Genomic DNA, 19,154 nt, shown 5'->3' on the forward strand with positions numbered 1-19,154 from the left:
GGATGAATTCTGGGAAAACAGAAACGTGCATAAAAACAAACCTGAATCCCTGAAATTCTTTATACCATGGTTTATAATTCTCCTTTTTTATCCTTTTCCAGCTCACATCTTCTGGGGCCCAGCATTTAGGAAGAAACTGATCAAAAGAATTCCCTGGATTTGGCATGACTGGACTTAGCCTTCGCAGATACAGATCATCCTTTACAATGTTGGGTAAGCTGGTGATCCTTTCTTCTTCCTCTTCCAAATAACAAGAGGAGACTGACGTCCCTCTGACTGCTGGCCATTTCTCCACCTTGGTGCCCCAAGATTTCCTCTGGTTACTGTTCAAAATATCCAACCAGGTTAAGATAACTGTGTGAGCAATTTGTGACCCAGAACACGAAAAGCATGCATTCTGCCTCACAAAGTTCGCCCCACTGCAAATGAACACACGCTCTCATCACCACAGGTCCTAGAACCGTTACAGCAGCACTTCACTTTAGTTACAAGAATAGCCAGGTACAAGCGGGCCAAGGACACTGAATAGGAAGTTGTGTTAACAGAAAGGCAAATTTCAAACCGAGTGGGTGTTACTTTCTGAATTCAATCAGTAACATGATAGACATCCAGATCCGAGACATACATATTCCTGACAAATCCATCTCTGACCTCGGTGTGGATAGCCCAGTGGCTAATGTGTCAGGAGAAAATATTTGTGGACCAGAGTTGGAACAGGTAGGTTTTGAGACAAAACTCTCAGGTCTCTTTTTCACTTGGAATCTACGGTTGGCTAAGTCATCCGAAATCACGTCAGGCAACCTTCGCTCATCGTCAGTGTCGGAATCACTCTCAGAAGCACACACCTCCTTACAGGAAGTTGGATTTGAAAATCCAGCCTCTGCGCAGCTAATTTGTTGGGAAATGAAAGAATTCTTTTCCTGTCCACTAAGATCAACAGAAAAGGAAAACAATAGAAGAAAACACGACAGAGCTCACAATACACAGTATCAGTCATCCAGTGAGCTGAAAATCACCAATCAACTTTTAGGCATGCCTCTAAAAGACGACTTAGAAAACTACACACCGACATTCTAAAACAGAATGAGTATTTTCAAGGTAATTATGACTAAAAATAGAAAGGAAAAAAATTCTCATTGGTGAAATTCATTACCTGCAAAATACATTTCAAGAATCATTCCTTTTGCTTTGTTTCAATGCCCCTATCAAGTTCCCATAGCATACAGAACCCCATAAGCACATCTCACCCCAGTACCTTGAGAATGTTCCATCTGCTTCTGTGTAGACGGGGCTTGCCCAGCTTCTTCGGTTATCCTCATTTTTGTCTGGCTTTTTCTTCCTCAAGGGTGCTGGTACATAGGATGGCTGTCTACTTTTGTTGGGTAAAAATCGGTTGAATGGTAAAGCAGACTTTGGTTCAATAGCTGAAATCCTCCGATAAGACATGTCATCTTTGTTATAATCCTGCATTCTGAATGTCAATTCTGAATCTGTATCACTTTCACAACCTAAAAAAAAAGAATAGCACAAGATTTTGCTGGATCCTCCAAATGACTCTCCTAACTGCAACCCCTCACCTCAGCAGTTCTGCTTTGTTCTTTCTCTGGAATGTCCGTGTTGCTATCAAGAGCTGTGGGGAATATTTTTAGAAGTTTGTCATGAAGTTGTGATAAGATCCATTAGGAGGAATTTGCTTTGCATGCTGGGGACACATGCAGTACATTCTTTTGTTGTTGGACATTTTAAGCAGAGAAAGTCCTAGTCCATTAGCTGGACGCCTTTCCTTCCCCATCATCTTTGTCCTCAGGATGGTTCTTAAGATTAGTTCCCATGAGGAGCCAATCACCACAGATGCTTAAAATAAGATACACGAGCAATTCTAGAAAAACTCTCATTTAAAATGAGGTCTGTAACTATCAAATTCACATGAAAGGAAATATAAGACACAAAAAGAGAGTCTGCTGGGTGCCAGTGGCTCACACCTGTAATCCTAGTGACTCAGAAGGCTGAGATCTGAGGATTGTGATTTCAAAGCCAGGCCAGAAAGTCCATGAGACTCTTATCTCTAATTAACCATAAAAAGCTGGAAGTAGCAAAAAAAAAAAAAAAAAAAAAAAAAAAAGCTCAGCTCAGGAATAATACCCAGGCCCCAGAGTTCTAGCTCCAGGAATAGAGGGAGAAAGGGAGAAGAAGAAGGAAAGAGAAAAAGAGAGGGTGTAGAAGGGGAGGGACAAAAGGAGAGAGGACCAAGGGAGAACTGGAGGGAGAGAGACATAGAGAGACAAAGAGAGATAGAAAGGATTAGACTGGACTAGGTGCTCGTGACTAGTGGCTCATGCCTATCATACTAACTACTCAGGAGGCTGAGATCTGAGGGTTGCCATTGGAAGCCAGACTGGGCAGCAAAGTCCACATGACACGAACCTCCAATTAACCACTGAAAGACCAGAGGTGAAGATGTGCCTCAAGCAGTAGTGTCAACCTTGAGCAAAAATGTGAAGCAATAGCACCCAAGCCCTGAGTTTAAGCCCCAGAACTGGTGCAGATGCAGATGCACACACATGCCCACCCCACACAAGACTCAATGGGGTTGGAGAGATCCTTATAAAGCAGCCTCCCAAAACAAAACAATTACAATAGAAGAGGAGAGACAAGATGCTGTCTAAAGTCCCTAAGGAATCTCAAGTCTTATGCCTATCTAAGAATGCAGAACTCAAGGCTGCCTCTGCTGAATATGGAAATTTATACAGAAAGCTTTGTACTTTTTCATCCCAAACAATAAAAACAAATTCAAAAGAAAACCCTTTTAGACAGCTCAAGGTCAGATAGATACAAACAGCAACATTACTCTCTCAAAAAGACAATCAGGCTGCTCCTCTAAAAACACAGGGAAAGAGCACAGAAAACACTTGGGATCCATCTAGGATCTGCTGTTCACTTCTCCCTGACACCTGTGCATTTATTAAAACAGTTTGCACTTGTTGCTCACCTCCCCCCAAGGCACCTCTCTGAGCAGAGCCTTACCCAACACCTGACTGCTACAGGCTCTCAGCAGACTCTGCACCTGGAGGGTTAACCTGAGCTAGGTGTCTTTCTCCACCCTCTTGCCTGGCAAGAATGCACAGTAAACATCACTGGGAACAGCCCACAGGATGTGGTTTGTCATGCAGCTATGACACAGGGACAAGAGGAGAAGGAAGAAAGAACAGACATTCAAGACCAAGAGGGTTACAAGTCCATCTAGTGAGTCCCCTTGGCTTTTTTTTTTTTAAACCCAACTCCTAAAAAGTCATTTCTCTTATTTACAAAAAAAAAAAAAATTGCCCATGATTCTTGCCAACATATACATAAGACATTTTAAAAATCAAACTCTTCAAATTCTGAATCTTTCAAATTGGAATCCCGTTTTAACCTGTACAGCACTCTACGGTTTTTATTTACAGTATTATTTTCTCTAGTTTTGTTTTGTTGTTTTTGTTTTGTTTTGTGTCAGTCCTAAAGCTTAGCTTTTTCATTCAAGACTACAGCTTCACTTCAGGCATTTTGGTAGTTCATTGGAGAGAAGAGTTTCATGTTCTATTTTACCTGAACTGGCTTACTTCAAACCATGATCTCAGCCTCCTGAGTAGCTAGAGTGAGCCACCAGCACCCAGCAACCTCCACATTCTTTAAACGAGGCCCATTTGCAAATATTTTCTGGAGACCAGGAAGCAATGTGACTATGGCCCTCGGCTCCATTTACACACACTTGGCCCCCAGCCCAGGTGCCTGAGGACGAGAACCCCTGCATCGCTGCTGCAGTCAACTGAATTGCTGAAATCTGCATAGCCTACACTTTCTCTTATGCTTCATAGCCAGATGTAAGTTTAAATAATAGATATGGTAGGTTCCTTATTGAATAAAGTAGTATGATGGTTTGAGAATTTCAAACTCCATGTTTACAACTTTAAGCACACAGATAAACTGTAAACTCAGATCTATTTCCCTATAGCTATGGCAGTTATCATTTCTGCTATGAAAATGTCAAACCTAGGAAGCAAACATCCAAGAAATGCAGTAGTCTTTATAAAAGTTAAAGCTTCAACAGCCATTCACGCTTTAAAATAATACTATTACAACTCGAAAGCTAAAGAATTTAGGTGTTTTTTAAAATCATGTCTAATTCATTGTATTTGCTGGTATTTGAGGTCTGTTTCATAATAAAAGTCTTAGTAGAAACATTTAAATATATAATGATGCCCATAATAAACAAGCAAAGTAAAATTCCTACTAATCAAGCACAATTCACAAGAAGAATTGACAATTTCTCTTGATGTTGTTGGTAAAAGCATAGATACATCAAGGGGAAAAAAAACCAAAAACATTTCTTTCTGGTGCTAACAGTTTAAACCAGGGTCTTAGGAATGTTAAGTTACATTCTGCATTGAGTTACGATCCTAGCATTTCAATAAATTTTACTTGTGATTTCAATCTACTCAATCTGCTGACACTACCTAGTAGCCATAGAAATAATTAGTAGCCATATTAAAACAATTGCTCTGAACAGAGGTTCCCTCTTCTTCTAACAGAGGAGTTTGCATTACCAAGTTTCTTTCACAAATGCTCTACCCTGCATTCAACAGAAGTCACTATGCTAGCATGTGACCCAGTCTATCAAAACTTAGAGATAATTACTGAAATACTTTTTCCTGCATATTTTTACATCATTTAATGAATATTGAAAAGTAATCTCTTCAGGAATAGGTTCTCACTGGTAACGTAGTCACAGCCCATCTAAAATTACAATAAAGTAAATGGAAATTATCTTCAGTATGAGGAGAACAATTAAAAATTTACAGTAATTCTGCAAGTCCTTAAAACCCAATGAGAGGTAATTTTTGCCAAATGCACTTTCATTACATTATTCTACTTTCTCTTATTCCCAACCTTCTCTGACTATGCAAACAAAACTAAACTGGCAGCCCAAACTGCAACTCACCGTCTCGCCCCCCTCTCAGTGTGATATCTGAGGAGCAGCTGGTCAGTGACCGGGAGCCCAACGAGTCCAAGCTCTCAAAGGAATCTTCCCTCTTATGTCTACTTGGAGGAGCAAGAAATTCTCCTCGGTCAGAACACCAGAAATCACTGTAGCCACTGTCACGGCCACTTCTGTTCAGGCAGCTGGAGTCTTCAAGCGCCTAGGGAGAACATATGAATGGTGAGTATGTTAGAAGCAGTAGCTCAAGCCTGTAATCTCAGCTACTTGGGAGGCAGAGATCAGAGGATCTCAGTATGGGATAGGTATAGTGGTATGTGCCTACTATACCAGTGATTCGGAAAGGCACAAATAGGAGGATCACATTCCAGTTTAGCCTGAGCATAAAAGCAAGAGCCTAATCAAACACCAGTGGCTTATATCTGTCATGGTGGGCTGAGATTGGCAGGCTTGAAGTTCTAAATCAGCTCAAGCAGAATAGTCCCTGAAACAGCAAAGGAAATCTGGACACTGTGGTGTTTTCCTGTCATCTCTGGAACCAGGGTTAGTAGGGAAGTCACTGTCTAGAAACACACGCAGGAAGGATGCAAGACCCTATCTCAAAAATACCCAGCAAAAAATAGGGCTGATCTCAATGGTACAGCACCTGCCCAGCAACTGTGAGGCCCTTACTTTAAACTCCATGACCACCAAAAAAGAAATAAGAATACTGAGTTATCATAAACATCAGAAAGCCCGAAAATACATCTGCTTCAAAATAGCAGTAAGGAGATAGTTGATATTACTGAATGATATACTATGGCCTAAATTAAATTAAGAAAGAACAGTCTAATGAAATAAAGTTTTTTTAACCAAAAGACTACAAAGTCTACGGGCTGGGAATATGGCAGAGTGGTAAAGTGCTCGCCTCATATACATGAATCCCTGGGTTCGATTCCTCAGCACCACATATATAGAAAAAAAGCCAGGAGTGGCGCTGTGGCTCACATGGTAGAGTACTAGCCTTGAGCAAAAAGAAGCCAAGGACAGTGCTCAGGCCCTGAGTTCAAGCCCCAGGACTGGTAAAAAAAAAAAAATACTATAAAGTCTATAATTATTTAAAATTTTCTGGCCAAATCAATATGAGACACCCCCCCCCCAAGAAAAAGAACATACAAAAGAAAACCACATTAATTTAGACACAAAAAAAGGACCTAAGTCAGTAATGTTATACAATCTAATATCCAGGAAATACTTCATTTATGCTAAACAAAACCATAACTTGAGGGCTGGGGATATAGCCTAGTGGCAAGAGTGCCTGCCTCGGATACACGAGGCCCTAGGTTCGATTCCCCAGCACCACATATACAGAAAACGGCCAGAAGTGGCGCTGTGGCTCAAGTGGCAGAGTGCTAGCCTTGAGCGGGAAGAAGCCAGGGACAGTGCTCAGGCCCTGAGTCCAAGCCCCAGGACTGGCCAAAAAAAAAAAAAAAAAAAAAACCATAACTTGAGGGCTGGGGATATAGCCTAGCGGCAAGAGTGCCTGCCTCGGATACACGAGGCCCTAGGTTCGATTCCCCAGCACCACATATACAGAAAACGGCCAGAAGCGGCGCTGTGGCTCAAGTGGCAGAGTGCTAGCCTTGAGCGGGAAGCCAGGGACAGTGCTCAGGCCCTGAGTCCAAGGCCCAGGACTGGCAAAAAAAAAAAAAAAAAACAAAAAAAAACACCATAACTTGAATGTCCTATAATCCTTCAAAAATAAGTTGTTGTTGTTTTTTTTTTTTTAAGAGCAAGACCAATGGATCTATGCATTATGGAATTCAGTTGTTTTCACTAACTACAAAACTGCAATCTGAGGTGTTGCTATAGACGTTGGCTTTCTATGTTTCTTTTTGTTTTTGTGCTGGTCCTGGGGCTTAAACTTCGAGTCTGAACACAGTTCTTGAGGGGTTATTTTTTGTTTGTTTGTTTACTTGCTTGTTTTGTTTTGTTCTCCTGGTTAAAGGTAAGAGTCTCATGGACTTTCCTACCCTGGATGACTTTGAACCAAGATCCTTAAATCTCAGCTTGGATTACAGGAGTGAATTAACAGCTTCCAGAAAGGTTGCCTTTTTTGATGAGTCAATTGAGGCATACTATTTGCTGACATGTGACATTTACTTTCCTTAGATCTAAGTATTTGTTTTGCTCATGTAAGAAACACAAAGGCTGGTACTGGTATGTTTGTAAATTCTATGGAAATTACTCAAAATAAGCATTTTTAATTAATAGCCCTCTGAAATTCAATGGCAAAACTTAAGTGAAATACTTATGTTCAAAGCTCAATTAAGTAAAAATTAGCAATGTTACTTTTAGGTGAAATTTGCTAATACAAAGAACTTAGGAATTACTGAAAACAAAATATAATTTGCAAACTTTGATTGAGTCATTGTTCAAATTTTTAAAATCTATGAAGGTTAAGTTGGGAGACTCCAAATACCAGGAAGTAAACCACTTAATAAATTCTAGGGAATAGTTAGGAGACTTCTTGAAAATTTTTCAAAGAAAAAATATTCTTAGGAGATTCACACTAAATATTTAAAATGTATCTGAAAATGATTAAGTATAATCAGAACTGAGTGCCAGTGTCTCACACCTATAATGCTAGTTACTCAGAAGGCTAAGATCTAAAGATCATGATTCAAAGCAAGCAAGGACAAATAAATATGAGCCACTCTTATCTCCAAGTAACCAACAAAAAAGCAGCAGTAGAAGAGTGGCTCAAGTGGTAAAACACCATGTCCTGAGTTCAAGCCCCTGGTACTGGCACAATAAAAAAAGGGGGGAGGTGGGGACTACAATGATAAGACTGTATAGGTACATACATAAAGCCAAACAAGAAAATTTAAATTGAGTCAGATGTTTACTTGATTTATTACTTTCTCAACTTTTCATTATGAGTAACTTTGACATAGGAAAGGGCTGAAAGTGTTCTCAATGAAAAATTAGCAGCTGTCTGAGGCCCACTTCTGACTCACACCAAATCCACCAATTCATGGTGCAGCTGTTTGACAAGTGTTTGCAGTGCCCATAAGGTCTAGTAGATCTAAGTAAGATTTCACATGCTTTATGTGCCAGGCGTTCTGTTATTGGTGTTGACATTGCATCATGCAAATGTCAGCCTCTTCTACATCTGCTGTTTCCAGGCAGATGGGGAGGCTAGGTCTAGGGACGGTACAAACACAATATGGATCTGAATATAACATGATAAAATTTAAAGATAATCTTTAACTCCTTCCAGTATCTTAAATATTTAACATGCTGAGCTAGCAGACAAGATAATTTTTCATATCATAAATGTTAGAGAAGTGGTTCATAACAGGCTGCTTCTGTAACAAAATAACCCTAGTCTAGCCGTGCAGTCTCATTTGGGAACACCTTACATGACAAGTGTTGTAAAATGAGTTCCCTTAAACTTGACTCTAGCACAATAGTTTATATAAAGGTTTTGTGGTTATTTGTTTTGGTGCCAGTACTATGCTTGAAGTCAAAGACAGAGCTCTGTCTCTTAGCTTTTAAGCTCAAGGCTGGTGCTCTACCACCTAAGATACAGCTCCACTTCTGGCTTGTTGGTGGTTGACTCTCACCAACATTTCTCTCTAGGCGGCTCTGAACTGTAATCCTTAGATCTCGGTCTCCTGAGTATCTAGGATTACAAGTATAAGCTACCAGTGCTTGGCCAAAAAAAAAAAAAAAAAAAAAATTAATGACATGCACACACACACACACACACACTATACGTGTGTGTGTGTGTGTGTCTATGGTACCACTAATAGGGCTTGACCTCAGGGCCTTGCATGAGCTTTAGCTTGAATTTTTTGCTTCAGGCCCTTGAACCATCCTTCCACTTCCAAAACCAAGTATTTTTTAATCATTATTTCAGATTAGTTATAAGCATTATCTAGTTAAACTGTGAATGATAAGCACAAAGATTTTCATTTTAATAAAACTGCAACCAGGGCTGGGGATATGGCCTAGTGGCAAGAGTGCCTGCCTCGTATACATGAGGCCCTGGGTTCGATTCCCCAGCACCACATATACAGAAAATGGCCAGAAGTGGCGCTGTGGCTCAGGTGGCAGAGTGCTAGCCTTGAGGTAAAGGAAGCCAGGGACAGTGCTCAGGCCCTGAGTCCAAGCCCCAGGACTGGCCAAAATAAAATAAATAAATAAAATAAATAAATAAATAAGTAAAACTGCAACCAAATCAGCAATATATTCACATGTTTCCCACACAAATTCCTACTTGGTAATAACAGGATAACAGAATCACAAAAGGTAGGTTTATTTGTTGGGTGGGTGGGAGGTGGGGAGGGCTTAACCAAAGGTTCTTTTATTTTCCCCTGGTCCTGGGACTTGAACTCTGGGCCTGAGCACTGTCCCTGATCTTCTTTTGCTCAAGGCTAGCACTCTCTCATTTGAGCCATAGCACCATCTGGGCTTTTTCTGAGTGGTTATTTGGAGATAAGAATCTCACAGACTTTCCTACCCCAGCTTTGAACCTTGATCCTCAGAACTCAGCCATCTATGTACCTAGGATTACAGGTGTTAGCCACCAGTTACCCAGCGCAAAGGTCTTTTTCTGCCCACTAACCTTGATACTGGGAACATGAAATGGCCCTGTAAGGTCATTTCTAACACAATCTTTCGTATTAAGACTATTCAGCCTGACTCACAGTTATAAAATGACTCAAAGGCCATAAAGAAAACTAATGCATGAGGCAAAGCCCCACATCACTTTTCCCTGAATGAGTTCTTAGCTGACACCACGGTAAAGCAAGGTTCTCCTGGGGTCAGAGTTCACCCTTCTTCAAGGCAGGGTCAGATTCAGACGACTGTGTTCTGTGTGGTTGAGTCCCTCGCCCATAGTGAGTGTTCACTCAACTTCTAGGTCAGAATGCATACACTGTACTAGCTTGTCACCTCCAAGAATTCTAACACAGTTCTGTTCACTCTTACAACCCAAAAAAGGCTCTACAATTTCTTCTCACTATCACATATGTGAGATAAAATAAAGTAAGTTTCAAAGACCTCTAAAGAGAAACATAGATGTACGGCAAGGTGTCGTTTTTCATTATGAACTGAAATCACTTATTGCATTCTTACGGTGTGTCAGAAATAATACTAATGATCTTATTGTTATTTAATCTTCAGAACATCCCATAAAATAGGCATGGTGGCATTAGTCTGTAATCCCAGCATTCAGGAAGCCAAGGCAAGAGAATCTCAAATATGGAGCCAGCCTGGGCTCCCTAGCAAAACCCTAAATTAACTAATTTAATTAGGTAATTAAAAGTAGCAACCATGGTTAATTGTATGGTGTCTTGTCATTCTGAGTATGTGAGTCTGTATTTTCTTCTTAGTCTTGTAAATTCTCCTGGATAAATACCTCCCTCAGAGAAACTGACTTTCACATAGGGCTTTCTATGTAAAGACTTGGAAGAACTAAGTTCAGTCAGGAACTCTTCTCAGTCTTTAAGCATTTAAAAGGCTGTTATTTCAATTCCAGGATTTGAAGGAACAAACTTTGCATGAAAACAGGATTCTAACATTATCATGGTTTATTTAGCACTCACTACACTTCAGGAAACAAAAGCAGTATCATGACATTGGAAGGAAGACATGACTCATGACAAGAACATATTAATATAAGGAAACTGAGATACTTTCATAAATGTGAATAGCCGCTAGAAGTGCCTTTTAACTGCAGGTCAAGTTCATAATGAGTACTGAAACATTTAAGTTATATAGTGTGTAATTTCAAGAAGGAAATTTATGTGTATATCATCAAATCAACTAAAATTAAGAGATAAATGTCACTACACATAGTGACTCTTGCCTGTAATTCCTGTACCTGGGATGCAAAGATTGGGAGGATCCTGGTTTAAGGCTAGTCCAGGAAAACAGTTAGCAAAACTCTATCTCATCCAACAATCAAGTTGTAAGATATACACTTGTGGGAGGATGGAGGTAGGAAGACTGAAGTTCAAGCCTAGTCCTAGCACAAAGCAAGAGATCCACTCTAAAAAATAAGTAAAGCAAAAATGGCTAGGGTGTGGTTCAAATAGTAGAGGACCAGCCTAGCAAATGGAAGGCCTTTATTCAAACATCAGCACTACATTCCCCCCCCCCCCAAAAAAAAGAAAAACGAAAGAGGAGGGAAGGGGAGAGGAGCTGCTGTCTATGAGAAAGGCCTCTCGAACAGACTAACTCCTTCAATAGCTGTAACATATAAAGCCAGCAAATAAATTATAATCCTTCCTACCCAGTCCAGAGTGGAGAAAACACAGTCTGAACTGCCATTTTCATTCCAGATGAAAAGGAAGAAGATAAGATGATGAGAAAATAGTATTTGTTACAGTAGTCACCTTATATAAGTATAATTTTCTTACCTTAGTCAGAGCTTGTCCTAAAAGATTCTCAAATGCTTTCAAATTAAGATAGGGACCATGATAGCAAGGGTTGCTTTGTGCTTTTCTTCCCAGCCAGTATAAGGTTATCAAAACCTTAAAAAGAAAAAAATACCATAAAAAACATCAGTTGGTTTAGTAATAAATTCCAGCTTCAAATGCAGGTGAATGATATAGGTAGATAACTCATATACTACTGAAAGGCAGAATTTTACATTTATGGAAGAAGAGACATTAGAAATCTTAATTGTTCTTGCCACATTTTCTTGTTTCTGATCAAGTTCTCAGGTCAAAAAACTCGGGCTAGTCACCAGTAGCTCATATCTAAAATTCTAGCTACTCAGGAGGCTAAAATCTGAGGGTTGCAATCCGAACACAGCCAGGCAGGGCTTCTTTAATTACTCAGCCAAAATCTCTAAGTAGAGTTGTAGCTCAAGTGGTAGAACGCTAGCCTTGAGCATAAAAGTTCAGGGACAATGCCCAGGCTCTGAGTTCAAGCCCTAATACCATAACAAAGAAAAGAGAGAAAGAGAGAGAAAGGAAAGAAGAAAGGAAGGAAACGAGGGAGAAAAGGGAGGCAGGAGAGAAGGGAGGCAGGGAGGGAGGAGGAAGGGAGGAAAGGAGGTGGGAGGGAGGGAGCGAAAATGCTCAGATCCCAAAAGGTATTCATGTAGTCTACTAATTAAAAATAAAACTTTATGAAAAGCAAACACAGGTACAACTTTTTAATCCATTGACATTTCTCCAATAAAATATAAAATGAATGTCTAAAAATAAGTAAAGCCTCAGCTTCCTTAGTAAAGCTTTCTCAGCCTGGCGCCTTGACTCATGCTTGTAATTCTAGCCACGCAGGAAGCTGAGATCTGAGGATCAAGGTTTGAAGCCTTCCTGGATAATAACGTCTGTGAGATTCTTATCTCTAATTAACTACCAGGAAGCTGGAAATGGTGCAGTGGCTCAAAGTGGCAGTGCACTAGCCTTGAGCACAAAAGCTCAGGGATAGTGCCCAGGCAATGAGTTTAAACTCCAGGACTGGCACAAAAAAATAACTAGAACTAAGGCTTTCCCTTAGACATTCTTCTATCTATACAGAATGTCCAGTGCCCTATGAGTTTAGGGTGAACTAGACTTCTTAAGTATTCAGTATTTTCCCTGTGAGTTCTGGATGCTTCCTACATGTTCCCCTAAAAGTCCTAAAATGAGTTTGTCCTTCCCACATAGTAATATAACGACCATCTTCATAAATACCATTCACTCTTTTATCTCATATTTAAGTGTATTTTTCTGGCTGGTTGATTCCTAGGTTAAAAATTTGATTTAAAGAAACATAAGATTCTGAGTATAATTTTTTATCTAGTTCTTACAGAAAACAAAAGCAAACAATTATTTTAGTGCTTCATCAAAGTAACTATATCTTACATTTTTCACTCTCCTGTCAGTCTCTTCTTGCCTGTAAAGAAAAAGAAAATATCTATTAGGCCATTTCCATGAACTTTGTATTACTAACTGAAAAGTCCTTTTTATTCTAAGGTTCTGTGAATATTATCTTTCAGAGTATATGAGAATTTTTCCATAGCCACTGGTACAATTAAATATGTCAGTCAGTTCTCTACCAAAAAAAAGATAACTTTTGATGCATTTTATCTATTATACTCTGACACTTTACAATGTAATTTACTTTAAGCATTGCTTAAACCCAATCAACAAAATCAGTCTGTGTTCATGACAGGAAATTTAAGACACATGAAAAAAATCCTTAAAAGGTGGATAAAAATAGTTTTGCACTTTTCCCCTACTGTTCATGAGGGGGTTATCCAAGTTTCCAAGACTCTGATACCAGACTAGGAATCTGGCTTGGTGGTAGATCGCTTGCCTAACATGCACAAAGCCCTGGGTTTGATTCCTTAGCAGCACATACAGAGAAAACACTGGATGTTGTGCTGTGGCTCAAGTGGTAGAGTGATAGCCTTGAATAAAAAGAAGCTCAGGGACAGTGCTCAGGCCCTGAGTTCAAGCCCCAGGACTGGAAAAAACAAATAAACATGAATATGATACCATGACTCTGCAGACGATGAAAAAAATTAGCCATGTAAGCTGGGCTTTTGTTATTGTTTCTCCAATTAAGAAGCAAAGAGCCAGAAGTAGAGGTATGGCTCAAGTAGTAGAGCACCCACCTTGAGCAAAACAGCCAAGTGAGAGTATGAGGCCAAGGTCAAGCCCCTCTCCCCCGCCAAACAGCCATAAGCCTCCACCTGACGAAGCTACACAGTGACAAGAATTATGGGAATTTTACCCGCCTGTACAATATTTATACAAGCTGAGAGGCAGATGTCACCTCGATGTTGAAGAGCCAACAGTATGCGATTTGTACAAAGACAATGGGTCACATTAAGAATGTTTTCCACCATGATACACACAGCATTGATGAACAATGGTATCTAGAATGGTTTCTCAGCCTAACCACAAGTGGCATAAAATGAAATGTATACAAGTACACTTTACCACCATGTTTGAATATATATACACACTTGTATACATATATTCCTTTTTATAATATAAACATGAACAAAAATGAACTTAAGAATAATGCATACTCCCATTCACTCTCTAAAAGCATCTCATCAACAAAATTGTCCAACTCTCACACTACTGGGAAATACATAAATTTGTACATTTATATTCTTATCTCACTTGTATCTCTTTACGCTAAATATGCCCATATTCTATGACCCAGAAATTCTATTTCTAGGTATAGATAGGGCCAACAGCAGAGCTTATCTTTTTCAGCTAAAGTCATAAACAAGAATGTTTATAAGCAACATTTAGAGTAATACAAAAATCTGGATTATGTGCATAAGTCCGGAACAGTGGGAATAATTATGGAATATGTACACGATTAAACATAATAGAGCAAAAAAGAGAATGAACAACCTACAACTAAATTCAACCATATGGTTCAGTCTGAGAAATTATAAGCAAAAAGGAAAGCCAAGCACAAATGAGTACAAATTATATGAATGGAATGAAAGTGCAAAAACATGCAAAACAAAGATGTGCTACAAATGAGCATAGTGATGATGTTTGTGGGAGGGAATCATAGACAGAAGACATGGGCAAAGAGTGAGGTTGCTCTATGATAATCATTTGCATTTTTATGTGGAAACTGGCTAACCTAACTGTGTTCAGTTCCTAAATAAATCTTTGAATTTTACATTTTAAAGTTTGCAATTTACAAAGTATTATATGTATAATCTATAATCTATCATAACATATCATATGACATTATATATATGAATAATATATAGTTATGTGTGATATATCACATATTAATGTACATATATCTTATATACTAATATACAATACATAGTTAACATTGATCATAGATTATGCATATTAAAATTCAAAAAAAGGAAATACAAATTTCACAGGTCAATTGTTCAGTTCATCTTCAATCAAAACTTATCTTCTGTAAAATGAAATCATCTTATAAAATTTAATACTATGCTACTTTAATTTTATTTTTTTTGCCAGTCCTGGGCTTTGAACTCAGGGCCTGAGCACTGTCCCTGGCTTCTTTTTGCTCAAGGCTAACACTCTACCATGTGAGCCACAGCACCACTTCTAGCCTTTTCTGTATATGTGGTGCTGAGGAATCGAACCTAGGGCTTCACGTATAAGAGGCAAGCACTCTTGCCATTAGGCCATATTCCCAGCCCCATTATGTTACTTTAGAAGTCACAAATCACCAGAAACTGACAATGACAAATAAGAGCTGTTAGATTAACAACCAATATATGTACGTTAATATTAAATTATCCTAAACACACAAGAAAATCAATATTCAGTACAAAGCTGTATTGGTCCCATAGTTATCCACTTTTATAAGAACTTGAAAGAAGACTTATTAATAAAGAAGCTCTCTTGAATCCCTGACCTCCTTTCCACCACCCTCAACAAAGGCTCCACCCCAACACACTCATCCTCTTTTGACGTTTTATCATGAGATAGCAGTCATTAGAAATAAGAAGTTAAAGTTTATATCTATGTTAGATACAATGGCAGTGACCTTGTCATGATTGCCCTCCATTCACTTTACATTCCCCTCTAACTATGAGCATTTACAACATGTTTTTGGACATGATGATACATAGGCCAGCCAAATGACTGCCCTATCACTCAAACATACCGTCCAAGAATTCAATGGGCAATCATTTACAGGAATAAAGAGTTTTCTCACTCTCTCTGACACAGAGCGAACATCACTGCCTGAAGTCAGGAAACAGGCAGCAACAGGCGGGGGAGAGCCAGCCACAGGGCACAACCCCAAGGCCTTTAAAATAGAACAGGCCTGAGGGTAACAAGAGCTCTGCAAGCCTGCCAAGTTACTGCACAATCCATCAGAGCCAAAAATAAGGCAGTGTATCTCCAAAGTTGAGTAACTCACTCAAAGCACGTGTGTCCTGACTGGATGGGGCATAATACCATGATTAAGAAGCCAGTCAAGCAGGGTGCCTGATGGCTCACACCTGTAATCCTCTCAGGAGGCTGAGATCTGAGGGTAACAGTTCAAAGCCAGCCTGGACAGAAAAGTCCATGAGATTCTTATCTCCAATTAGCCACCAGAAAACTGAAGTGGTGCTGTGGTTCAAAGTGGCAGAGTACTAGCTAGCTCAAGGACAGCACCCAGGCCCTGAATTCAAGCCCCATGACCGACCAAAAAAAAAAAAAAGCAAGGCAGTCAGAGTCAGGTATGTCTCCCACTGCCTGTATTAATTTGTACCATTGATTGCAGTAAATTGGGAAAGTAAGGAAAAAATGTTCCAGATTAGGAAAAATTGTCATCCCTAGTTTACAGTGACATGCTCATCAACAATCATCAGTATCATGAGTACAGAATCATCAGTACAATATCATTAGCCTGACCCCTCCAACTGCAGTCATGTTGAACCCAGAAACCTCCATCGAAACCAGCCTGCCTACAACTCCTTCACTTCATCCTGCCCTCTTTTGTTCTGTTTTCTTTTTGCTTTTGTATTTATAACCATTTATTATATGCACATTCTAGGGTATTTTTGCTTTGTTTTTTGCTTTTGTTTTAGTTTTGTCTTTCTCTCCTGCACCAAAAATCCAAAAAGGGTTTTTGTAATGATACACTGCTATAGTCCAAGAGATTTATGACAGAGTCTACCCACTAGGGACTTGCACAAAAATATTTGTTTTACAATGCCTAATAACACGGCACATAAATGTTCTCACTCACTAGTTACACAAATATAAGTTAGGAAAAAAAGCCTAAAATGAGTTAAGAAAAACAAAACAAGTCCAGAAGATCCTCAAGTTATATAACATCAAAATAAACCACTAATTTGCTTTCACCTTCTTACTTCACATATATCCAAATTTATCTCAGATAAAACATTAGTGCTTATAATTAGGCTTTTGTAGAGCTATTATCGTTAAAATTGCAACTAAAAGTGCTCTTTTTAATCATGTATCAATGATTTAAAACAAACAAGATAGATACAAAACCAAAGGCCAATCTGCACAAAAGTTAAATGTTAGTCTCTTATGAAAAAGACCAGAGAATTTATACCTGCATCAAACCCCAAATATACTGCTAAAACTAATAGGTCAATAGTATTTTAAATAATCGGGAGAAAAACCATCCTGAATGAATATTCTGAGAGCCCTTATTCCGTGCTCGGATCATACTCAAATATTTAAATCCTATGTTTACTATTCACAAAATAGTCAATGCAAAGTAAATATTCCATGCTACTAATTGAATACTGGAATTGTAGTCATTCTTTTACCACCTGACCAAAGACCAGAAGATATGTCACTCACCAGCTGTCACCCCCCGATTCTGAGTTCTTCAGTACTCATAACCAGACATTCTAAGGCTGAATATCCATTTTTTTACTTCACTCAAGAGATTTAAAAATACTCATGTGAGTGTATCAAGAAGTCATTTCTAACAAAAGGCCCAGGGACATGGTGCTGCTGCTGTCTCCTCAAGGGATGTGAGGTCAGGTCTTGCCATGTGGGGCAGCTCAGCCAAGGGGACTCAGGGCTCCGACCTCCTCCACTTTGACCAGCTCTAAGAGCCTGTTGATATTACTGCATTGTTCCCAAAACCTCGCCTGGACTCCATTGAGAGATTTAAAGACTGTTGGACCTACAAAGAACAAATAAACCAGCCATTTCAAGACTATCCCTAATTATTCCCCTTGGCCAAACTATTGGGGGAAAGGGCAATGGCCAAAGGAATCAACTTCTCCCACTACATATAAAGTTTTTCCCACCCCAAAGAGACATTTTTGTGGAACATAATTTGGGCTGCTCTCCATTATCCTTTCCTTGCCCTCTTGCCACAGAAGGCATTAAACAAGTATCGGAAACTATTTGTAGAATAGGGTCAAACAAAAAGGGCAAGATAAATATGTGGTAGTACAAGGATTGTCCAAATGATCATACTGGCACCAAACCAGCCCTCCCCACCCATTCACAGACTAACAGGGTGTGCACTGGCCAAATACCCTTTCAAAAGATCAACATCTGAGAAGAAAATAGGTCCACATATCCAAACCCTTCTCTCCCTCATACCTGACAGCATAGCTTGAGAACAAAGTGCTAATGAATGAGATTATACTTTACCAGTGTATGCCAGCCAGCTGTGTTGCACCAACACAATCTTTCAGACAGTTAACTCTGAACCATTACAAAGCGCCCACCACAACCTTCCCTGCTCTCCTCTGTGGGCTAAAATGAGCTGGAACTTTCCTGATACATGGCTTTATCCCAGAGCAAACCACAGAAGACCTGGCAAAGACAGCCAAGCATGTAAATGTTCATAAAATACCTAAATCTACACACAGAGCCAGCTTAGCATATAAAGGGTCAAGAGAAACACAAAGTTGTTCCCCAAGGCATCAATCTTCATAGTTTGACATAAAATCTCACTTTTTCTGTCCTGCTCCTAAATCTCAGCATCCAGTTTGTCATGTGCAGCACTGGAAGGCCCAGTCTTCGCATGCTACGTTCAAGCCTAGGGTCGCAAAAGAGCTGCATCTTCCCCACTCCAAATCATCTTTTCTCCCCCTTCCCCTGGCCTGCCTTGTCCAAGCCAATCTCAGAGAAGATCAAATATAGTTCTGAGCTGACTGAAGCATTACATGAGGGAATTTGACATACAGCTCTGGAATTTCTGGTCGATAGGAAACATTTTTCCCCAGCTACCATGGGACAGATTATAACAGAGAAGGTAAGAAATGTGGTCCCACCTGCCACCATTGCAAGAAAGAAATCCAGGTCTCCCCAGCTAACAAGGGAGCTGGGACAGCACAGGAGACTCTTCATACCAAACGACTACCAGAAAAAGTTTCCACCTCCCTCTTTTCTCTCCAGAACAGCTACAACTGATTCAGTGATTGTGTCCCACGAGGCTACTTCCCACAAGAAGGAGAGGAAGCTTCCTAGAGGCTCAGCCCAGCCCTGGGTGGCAACAGCTGACCTGGGCGTTGCCTCTTGGGAACTGGGTTGACATTAAAGAAGCTGGACTCGTTGGATACTTGGTCCTTCTCCAAACCACTAAGTAATCTTCATTCTCCAGTTGTTGCTTGTGTTGCTTATGCTACTGGCCACCTGTTCACAACAGAAGAGGAGAGGCGTGGAAGAGGGGAGCAAGAAAATAGGTCCTGAATCATGATTTTTCTAAGTACGTAGCAAAAGAATATGTGGCTAGCATCTGG

The 19,154-nt window shown here is 39.7% G+C and overlaps 1 protein-coding gene across 5 annotated transcripts in view; it reads right to left on the minus strand.

Moving 5' to 3' along the window:
- Lmo7 (LIM domain 7) overlaps positions 1-19,154 on the minus strand; it is a 178,446-nt gene that overhangs the window by 47,704 nt on the left and 111,588 nt on the right. For 4 of the 5 annotated variants that reach the window (XM_048341230.1, XM_048341229.1, XM_048341232.1 and 1 more), the window contains exons 5-9: positions 12,823-12,853; positions 11,386-11,499; positions 4,979-5,177; positions 1,256-1,508; positions 42-323 (exon numbers count right to left, since the gene is read on the minus strand). In XM_048341230.1, the coding sequence (XP_048197187.1) occupies positions 42-323; positions 1,256-1,508; positions 4,979-5,177; positions 11,386-11,499; positions 12,823-12,853 (879 nt within the window). The remainder of the gene's footprint in view (positions 1-41; positions 324-1,255; positions 1,509-4,978; positions 5,178-11,385; positions 11,500-12,822; positions 12,854-19,154) is intronic. The other variant, XM_048341233.1, reaches the window with a different exon arrangement.

This window comes from Perognathus longimembris, chromosome 3 (genome assembly GCF_023159225.1).
Source record: "Perognathus longimembris pacificus isolate PPM17 chromosome 3, ASM2315922v1, whole genome shotgun sequence".
In the NCBI taxonomy this organism is placed as follows: domain Eukaryota; kingdom Metazoa; phylum Chordata; class Mammalia; order Rodentia; family Heteromyidae; genus Perognathus; species Perognathus longimembris.